The sequence below is a fragment of the Neofelis nebulosa genome, chromosome X (genome assembly GCF_028018385.1).
Source record: "Neofelis nebulosa isolate mNeoNeb1 chromosome X, mNeoNeb1.pri, whole genome shotgun sequence".
NCBI classification, from domain to species: Eukaryota; Metazoa; Chordata; class Mammalia; order Carnivora; family Felidae; genus Neofelis; species Neofelis nebulosa.
The window spans coordinates 45,530,350-45,539,722 of NC_080800.1; the positions used below are offsets into that span (position 1 = coordinate 45,530,350).

The following is a 9,373-nucleotide window of genomic DNA, read 5'->3' on the forward strand; positions in this document are numbered from 1 at the left end:
CATTTATGTAAATATATATGCATGGAGTGTTACATGAAAAGGTAGCATCAAAATCTTAATAGCAGTTATCTCAGGGTGGTGCCATTGGGAGTGATGTTTACTTAATTTCTAAAATATTTAAGTAATGTTTAAATTTTTAATGACAAATATGCATTATTTGTATAATGAGGAAAAGTAAGTGAATTCATCACAGGAAAGAAAAAAAAATGCCTCTCAGGTTTCTTGCTTGAGCAACAGGGTGGATGGTGGGATTTATTCATTCATTAACAAACATTTTTTAGCATACAGAATCTACCAGGTATCATTGTAGATACAGGAGATACAGCAACGAATAAAACAAACAAAAATTCATCTCCCTAAAAGGCTTTTATTCTAATTGGGGGAGTGGCATGACTAAAGGAGAAACACACTGTGTTTGAGGAAGAGGATATATACAAAGGAGTCAGTTTGAGACCTGTTCAATTTGAAAATATTAAAGGTTATCCAATTGCAGAAGTGAGGCAGACAGTTGGATTATGGATCTAGAATTCATAGGCCAAGTCAAGACTGGAGATACAGATACAGAAGCAGATAGCATTCAAAATGGTATTTCAGACCTTCTTTCCTGAGTCTGATCACGTACCACTGCAGACACTTTACAGAGGAAATGCTGAGAAAAAACAGGCAGCTGACAGGGGAGGTTGCTATGCAACAGATGAGGAAAGTCATCCAGCCAGGCAGAATTGATGTTGGCCTTTGGGGACCAAATGCTGCCATCCTTTCTAGCATTAGCTTTCTTTCATATGCAGACTCCTGACTGGAGCTGATGCCAGAACACATGTGAAATGTACAAAGATCTGCCTTGGATTTTTGGAAAGTTATCAGTTCAATTTGAGTCATTTCACATCTGTATATGATTTTCTGACTCTCCAGTCATCTGGAAGCATAGCAGCATGTGTGTCCTTGGGTCGGACTCCAGTCAGTGCTATTTGTGCTTCCCATTTTGCATGTTGAGAAGCTGGCTCAGAGAGGTGGAATGACCTGAGCAGGCTCACACAGCTATGGATAGAATGGCACAGCAGTCCATCCCAGGAATTGAGGACCCAAGCCTGGAAGGAACCAGGGTAAACATTTACTCTGAATCCAGGCTTGCCATGGGTCAGGCACACAAATGCCTGATTGTCCTGGCTGCTCCAGTGGGCACCAGCAAGGCCTCATGGGCAGTGTGTTTGTGTCACTCACAGGGAGAGGCCTGACAGAGTAGGGAGTGAACCCTGAAGAACAATCCCCACACCTGGATGGAACCACATAGAGGGGGTGGGGACTAAGGGCCTCTACCTGTGTTCAGTGTGCAGAGCATGAGCTTAAGTCTTGGAGAACACAAACCTTGCTTCTTTGGGGCAGGTGTTGACAGGGAAGGGAGTGTGTGTGTGTGTGTGTCTGTGTGTGTGAAAGAGAGAGAGAGAAATCTGTCACTCAACCTGAAGAGGGGAGGGTGCCTCAGTTCCCAGGCCAAAACTAGTGGAACGTGGGTTTTGGAGTCAAGAAGGCCCTGGCCTGCGTTTTACATTTTCTGTTTATTGGCTCTATAGCCTTGTCTAGTTTATACAGTGTATCTGTGCTTTAGCTTCCTGACCTATAAAATAGGGATGCTGACACCCACCTCCCAGGGCTGCTGTGATAAGACAAGCCCCAGCACAGACTGTGCTGTGATGTTTAAGCTGTGCCCTTCCCTTCCCATCTCACTAGCACACAAGCGCATGGTTGGAGCTGCACAAAGTGCAGGAAAGAATCTAATGTTTAGGAGTCTGGGATCTGTGGAGGGGGATCATATAGATTTGTGTGTCAGGTGCAGACTTGTTCTATCTCCAACAGTGTATTCTCTCTGTTCCTTTTCCTGGGTCCCAAAGTAGGTAAGCTTAGCAGGAGCCTAGCACTTGTTGCAGTTAGAGACCCCACACAGACACCTCCTTAACAGTGACCTAAGTGGTGCTAGGCAAGGGGGTGGCGATGCATGCCGACCCGACGGGAGGGGCCATAAGAGGGGAGGGATAGAATGGAGACGCATTGCGGAAAAGGTTGGGGGCCGGTGTGGGGCAAGGGGTGGGACCTAAAGGCGCCGCGCATCTGTTTGGGGGAGGGGATATTGAGGAAAGAGGTGGGACCCTGGTATACTGTCGACCTGGTTGGTGGTGGGGTGGTGTGTTGGCAAAGGGGCGGGATTGCTGGCCACTGCACATGCGCACCGTGATGTTCAGGACGAAGCTTTTGTTGGGGAAGCGGGCGGGACTTTTATTTGGTCGGTCAGTTCTTGCGCATGCGCACAACTATCTGAGGCGGTGGGTGGTATATTAGGCGGAGAGGCGGGGTCTTCTTAGCTGCCGCGCTGGCATTTTCTCCTGGACAAGGAGAGGGTGCGGCTGCCGAGAGCCGATCACTGCAATCCCGATCCTCTGAGTCGTGAAGAAGGGAGGCAACGAGGGGGTTGGGGTTGGGGCCTGAGGCAAGGTGAGAATTAGCCCCCAGACAGGGCATCTGCCCCCTGGTGCGGGCCCCCTATTTTTCATTTTGATCCCTTTACCCCGGATTCTGATTCCCCTTCCACTCCCCGAACCCCGATTCACACCCCTTACCCGACCCTCCTTTACTCAGAACCTCTGTTTGCTCTCCGAACCCCTCCCATCGTTAAAAATCTCCACAGATTTCTCGACCTCAATCTGTACTGTCATACGATTCCTCCTGATTCGAAACCTCCATTCAATTTACCATATGCGAGTCCTAACCCATTCCCCTTGGATTCAGAACTGTTACTGGTTTTCCGAACCCTGATTTGAAGCTTCTTTCCGGCAGTAGCTTCTCAGGATTCAGAACCACCATCCTGACACCCATTCACTTTTCCCACCCCGATCCAGCCCGTTCCCCTCGCATTCAGCGCCTCATTCACCCCCACAGTCAACCCCCAGACACCCCCCCCAGTTCGGTCCTTCGTATTTGCCCTCTGTAGTATAACGCCCAGCTTCCCCCCCCACCCCCACCCCCCAGGCTCTGCTCTTGCCAGAGGGACAGGAGCCATGGCTCAGAAAATGGACTGTGGTGCGGGCCTCCTCGGCTTCCAGGTGAGATCTCCACTCCCCACCCCACCATTTCCCTAGCCGACAGTTCCCTGGGGCCCCTTTGGCTGGATCTGATTTTTACCTCTTCGTGCCTAGACTCCGTCGTCTTTCAAATTCCCATGGTTTATTGAGGGGGGGAGGGGCATCCCTTTTCAGCCGTCAGTCCCTGCTTAGAGAAAGGGGAGACCCTGTTAGTAGTCAGGGCAATCTGCCCAGAGAATGCGGGTTGGGTAAGGAACCATTTTTTTTCCACAGTCCTGACGCTTGTAGAGCAGTCTGCCACCCCCTCCCCCCAACCTCCTGACGCCACCCTCCGTCTGTCTTGCATTACCCATCCCTGCGACCGACCCTTCTTATTCCCCTCAACTCCTGGAGGCGGCACCCTTGCTCTGCCTCACCTCTTGTCCTGAGCTGCTCCTGAGCAGCCACACACCGCATTGCTCTGCTGTAACCTCCTCCATCACCCCCCCTCCCGCGCCCCCTTCATTCCACTTCGACCCCACTCCTCATTCTGCCCCACCCCTCATTTAGTCCATGCCCCACTCCATCCCTGCCACACGTTTTGTTACCACTCCGCCTCCCATCGCCCCTTGCCGGTGGTCTGGATCTGTGTCTCAGACTTTTTGTACCATCCTCCTGCCTGCACCTCCCCTGCATTGCTTCCCCTACCCTCCCGCTTCAAATTTAATTTTTCCCCCTGTATTTGCAGGCTGAGGCCTCCGTAGAAGATAGCACCTTGCTTATGCAGACCCTGATGGAGGCCATCCAGATTTCAGAGGCTCCACCTACCAACCAGGCCACAGCAGCTGGGCCGAATGCTAGTCCCCAGAGTTCACAGCCCCCAACAGCCAGTGAGATGGCTGACATTCAGGTTTTAGCGGCTGCCGCTAGGCCCAAAACAGCCTTTAAGGCTCAGAATGCCACCACAAAAGGCCCAAATGGTGCCTATGATTTCTCTCAGGCTCTTAATGCCAAGGACATGCCCAATGCACCGACTAAGGCAGCCTTTAAGTCCCAGAATGCTGCTCCTAAGGGCCCAAATGCTGCCTATGATTTTTCCCAGGCAGCAACCACCAGTGAGTTAACTGCTAACAAGTCTGAGATGGCCTTTAAGGCCCAGAGTGCCACTACTAAGGTGGGCCCAAATACTACCTACAGTTTCTCTCAGTCTCTCAGTGCCAGTGAGGTGGCCAACACTCAGCCTAAGACAGCCTTTAAGGCTTGGAATGACACCACTAAGGCCCCAACGGTTGATACCCAGATCCAGAATATTAACCAAGCCAAGATGGCCACTTCCCAGACTGAGGTAGAGACCAACCCAGGTATCCCTGAATCTGATGGTGCAGCTGCACAGACATCAGCAGATGGTTCCCAGGCTCAGAATCTGGAGTCCAGGACTATAATTCGGGGCAAGAGGACCCGCAAGGTGAGATCCCTCCTAGCTCCACTTTGCTTTGGGCTCTCCTTTATTCTCTGAAGTTGTTCATTTGTTCTAAACAAAACAAAACATATGTATATAATGGCCTGTATTCAGCTAGGTTGTAGGGGATAACAAGATAAATGTGATCATTTCTGCTCTCTGAATATCCACAGACTCATAGGGAGATGAGACATGGACACATAATATATGCACCCCGCATGTAATTCAGCTTAACACTTTGCATAGTAGCCACCATGTGTTAGGGTTGAGCTGGGCACATTCACACAGGTTATCTCATTAAATCTTCAAGATAATACCAGGTAGGGATCATAGTCTCAGTTTTACAGAGAAGGAAACTAAGTCCCAGAGAGGTGAAGTGACTTGAGTGATTTGTCCAGGGTGGTACAAGCAGAGCCAGTGGTGGACATAGGAAGAGGAGAAGCCTCAGGCCCCACCCTTGGGTTGCTCCTGGCCTGGTTCAGAGATGAAACTCCTGCCTGGAAGACAGTGAAAGACAAGCCCAGGACTCAGGGTGACCATTGGCTAGTGGGTCAGGCTGTCACTACAGGTGAGGGTTTTAGGGGGCTTTCCTGGAATAGATAGGGTGAGGCCACAGAAACAGCTGGTGACCCTGGACTTTCCTTCTCTCTGATGATGCAGATTAATAACTTGAATGTGGATGAGAACAGCAGTGGGGATCAGAGACGGGCCCCACTGACTGCAGGGACATGGAGGTCTGCACCGGTTCCAGTTACCACTCAGAACCCACCTGGCGCACCCCCCAATGTGCTCTGGCAGACCCCATTGGCCTGGCAGAACCCTTCAGGCTGGCAAAACCAGCCAGCCCGGCAGACCCCACCAGCACGTCAGAGCCCCCCAGCTAGGCAGACCCCACCAGCCTGGCAAAACCCAGTTGCTTGGCAGAACCCAGTGATCTGGCCGAACCCAGTGATCTGGCAGAACCCAGTGATCTGGCCAAACCCCATTGTCTGGCCTGGTCCGGTTGTCTGGCCGAACCCACTAGCCTGGCAGAATCCACCTGGATGGCAGACCCCACCTGGATGGCAGACCCCGCCAGGTTGGCAGGGTCCTCCAGATTGGCAAGGCCCTCCTGACTGGCCGCTACCACCCGACTGGCCTCTACCACCTGATTGGCCACTTCCCACTGACTGGCCACTCCCACCTGACTGGATCCCCACTGATTGGCCAGTCCCACCTGACTGGCAGAACCTACGACCCTCACCAAACCTGCGACCCTCTCCCAACTCGCGTGCCTCACAGAACCTGGGTGCCTCACAGCCCCGAGATGTGGCCCTTCTTCAGGAAAGAGTAAGAACTATTATCCCTAGTCACTTTTCCCTCTCTTCCTCTTGTCTTTGTCATCCTTCCATCTGTAATGTAATCAAGTTTTCTATAAATATCTTAGTAACTTTAATGATTTCCTTTTCCCCTCCCAGGCAAATAAGTTGGTCAAGTACCTGATGCTTAAAGATTATACCAAGGTGCCCATCAAGCGCTCAGGTAGGCACCCAGTGCCCTCCCCCGGCACCCTGCCCTTCCCCTCACCGCATGCTCTGTGGACATCCTTTTGCTTATAGTCCCCTTCCTTTGAATCCCCTCTTTCCATGGCTGATTCTTCTTGTTTCATCCTTGAGGGCCCTGATTATTTTCCCTTTGGTAGGGCTGGCAAAGGGGTTGTACCTCTGTGGCACCTGCTCAGCTCAGGTACTCTCTTCTCCTACAGAAATGTTGAGGGATATCATCCGTGAATACACTGATGTTTATCCAGAAATCATTGAACGTGCATGCTTTGTCCTGGAGAAGGTGAGAAGGCAGCCCTGAGGAATAGGAATAATGAGGGAAGGTCTTGATTTCAAAGATTTGTGGGATTCCTACTGGGCATTTAGGGCTGAAGTATCACAGGGAGGTGAGCAAGTGAGTATGGGTAGCTTACGCTAGATTTTGTAATTTCATAGTCTGTTTTCTTGTCCCTGTAGAAATTTGGGATTCAGCTGAAGGAGATTGACAAAGAAGAACACCTGTATATTCTCATCAGTACCCCGGAGTCCTTGGCTGGCATACTGGGAACGTAAGATGGGAAGAGAGATGGAACATTGCCTTTATCAGTGCTTTTTTTCTGGGAGTGTCAAGCAGGTCAGGGTCCAAGATTCAGGGTCACATACCAGGTCATGGTCAGAACTGGGGTAGAATTATCCCCTTGCTGAGGAATGCTGGGTAAGCTATATCATTAAGCTACCTGGGGTGTCTCATACAGATGGCTGCTGAAAATATAACTTTCTGTACTCTGTTAGGACCAAAGACACACCCAAGCTGGGTCTCCTCTTGGTGATATTGGGCGTCATCTTCATGAATGGCAACCGTGCCAGTGAAGGTGAGTGGCTGGACCTGCAGCTGGGGGTTGGCTACAGCCTGATTTTCATGCTCATTTTCCGTCCCTTGTCTCCCCTTGCCTCCCATTGCAGCTGTCCTCTGGGAGGCACTACGCAAGATGGGACTGCGTCCTGGGTATGATTGGGCTCTCTCATCTCTTGCCTGTTTATATCATCCTTTGGCGACAGAGGATGGTCCCAGGATTGCATCAGCCTAGTGGTCTAGGGGGATTGGTTTGGGGAGGTACAGAGCCCAAGGATGTGACCTGGGTGGATGGGGAAATCGTCCTGAACTCTATGCTTCTTCTCTCATCTCTGACCTCTGTGCTTGAAAGCTCTTTTCTTTTCTTTGGGCAATCTCATAGTCTCTGATTATGGGTTTCTTTTTTATATTATCAGGGTGAGACATCCTCTCCTTGGAGATCTGAGGAAACTTCTTACTTATGAGTTTGTAAAGCAAAAGTAAGTGATGTCTAAGGGCCTTTGTTTGGTCCTCATGAGTTCTATGTGCTGGTCAGCCTCAGACAGTCCTTCCTGTGCTCATTTCTTACACTATACCTATACATATACATAGAAAAACACACATGTACTTGGAACTGTTGATTGAGTGGACTGCTTATGGTTGGATTTTTCTGCAGTATAATTATCTTGCATGTGAAGCCTGTCCAGTATACCCACAGTAGACATTTCCAAGGCTGAGGTTTACACCCCACTGTAATCATTGCAGTGGGCCAACTATGGCTTAATAACAATATTACAAAAATGTGGAGCTAGAGCTGTGATGGAAGAGGTGAGATTAAGCATTGTCCTTTCTATGACCCTATATAAGCCACCCTGAAGTTCTAGGTGATTACTTAATGTAGAAGCGCTGGTACAGGAATTTGAAGGCCTGTTAGAATATAATTATGCTAGGTTTAGGAATGAGTCTGGGGGGACTTGCTACCTGAAATTGGGGGTGTCAAAATATAGTATCATTCATTGTTGGACTACCATTCTTGCCTGGGTGGAAACAAAGACCTTTCTGCTCTAAGGTACCTGGATTACAGACGAGTGCCCAACAGCAACCCTCCTGAGTATGAGTTCCTCTGGGGCCTCCGTTCCTACCATGAAACTAGCAAGATGAAAGTGCTGAGATTCATTGCAGAGGTAATAGAGGAATTGCTCTAGAGCTGATAGGTCAAAGGATGAGGTATGACTGGCTGGGAAGGGTCCAGAGCAGGAATGAGACCTTAGATATCGCACATGGTAGTGCTGCATTACTGGTGGCATTTATTGTCGTTGTTATGTAAACAGCAGCACAAAGTGGGGCACTGAATACCTAGTAGGTGCTTCATAAATATTAACTCATACAATTAGGGATTTTTTTTTTATTTTCTGTTCCTCATCTCAGGTTCAAAAGAGAGATCCTCGTGACTGGACTGCACAGTTTATGGAGGCTGCAGATGAGGCATTGGATGCTCTAGACGCTGCTGCAGCTGAGGCTGAGGCCCGGGCTGAGGCGAGAACCCGCATGGGGATTGGAGATGAGGCCGTATCTGGGCCCTGGAGCTGGGATGACATTGAGTTTGAGCTGCTGACCTGGGATGAGGAAGGAGATTTTGGCGATCCCTGGTCTAGAATCCCATTTACCTTCTGGGCCAGATACCACCAGAATGCCCGCTCCAGATTTCCTCAGACCTTCGCTGGCCCCATTATTGGCCCTAGTAGTACAGCCAGTGCCAACTTCGCTGCCAACTTTGGTGCCATTGGTTTCTTCTGGGTTGAGTGAGATGTTGGGTAGGTATATCACTTTGGATTGGGCAGTTAGGGTCATTGGTAGATACAGGATCCATGGGAATGTATTTATGTATACCATCTGGGAGTCTTAGGAAACCCATGGTGGGAAGATGAAGAAAGTATAGGGAAACACTATTTGGTGTTTATATTACTATTTGATATGTATCATTGATTTTATTTTTTTTCTTTCTTATGTCCACAGATATTGCTAATCAGTTGCAATAGTCTTTCCCCTGAGTGAGGCTGAAGCCTCAGATTCCTTCTAAACACAGCTATCTAGAGAGCCACATCCTGTTGACTGAAAGTGGCATGCAAGATAAATTTATTTGCTGTTCCTTGTCTGTTGCTTTTGCCCCCCCTTGTGTGCTGTCAAGTTTTGGTATCAGAAATAAACATTGAAACTGCAAAATGAATGAGATGTGCTCTCTGTTTTTCCCATGTTTGAGGAGCGATCAACTTGTTTATATGGGAGAGATAAGGCCTCAGTTCTAGCCTCAGGGGCAGATTAGCTTTCAACTGATAAAAATATGGGTAGACCCTGCTTATGGATTAGGAAACAAAGGAGGGAGTAATGAACACAGTGTTAATCAAGAACTACTATGGTCTACTTTATAAGTAATACTTAAGTGAATTATATGTGATAGACATGCTGCTAGGTGTCCTGGGGTGACATTAAAAGAGATGAAATAATGGGA

At 49.1% G+C, this 9,373-nt stretch overlaps 1 protein-coding gene across 4 annotated transcripts in view; it reads left to right on the forward strand.

Annotated features, from left to right (window-relative positions):
* The window catches only part of MAGED1 (MAGE family member D1), a 61,365-nt gene extending 52,274 nt beyond the window's left edge, over positions 1-9,091 (forward strand). Inside the window, exons 1-13 of one of the 4 annotated variants that reach the window (XM_058714747.1) lie at positions 2,315-2,487; positions 3,022-3,095; positions 3,802-4,518; positions 5,173-5,841; positions 5,970-6,033; positions 6,257-6,336; positions 6,510-6,601; positions 6,825-6,904; positions 6,996-7,038; positions 7,302-7,364; positions 7,934-8,048; positions 8,293-8,678; positions 8,881-9,091. In XM_058714747.1, coding sequence (XP_058570730.1) covers positions 3,051-3,095; positions 3,802-4,518; positions 5,173-5,841; positions 5,970-6,033; positions 6,257-6,336; positions 6,510-6,601; positions 6,825-6,904; positions 6,996-7,038; positions 7,302-7,364; positions 7,934-8,048; positions 8,293-8,670 — 2,346 coding nt within the window. In that variant the 5' untranslated portion in view covers positions 2,315-2,487; positions 3,022-3,050 and the 3' untranslated portion in view covers positions 8,671-8,678; positions 8,881-9,091. Of the gene's footprint in view, positions 1-2,313; positions 2,488-3,021; positions 3,096-3,801; positions 4,519-5,172; positions 5,842-5,969; positions 6,034-6,256; positions 6,337-6,509; positions 6,602-6,824; positions 6,905-6,995; positions 7,039-7,301; positions 7,365-7,933; positions 8,049-8,292; positions 8,679-8,880 lie in introns of those variants that run through there. The other 3 variants (XM_058714746.1, XM_058714748.1, XM_058714749.1) reach the window with 3 other exon arrangements.
* Positions 9,092-9,373: the final 282 nt, after the last annotated feature.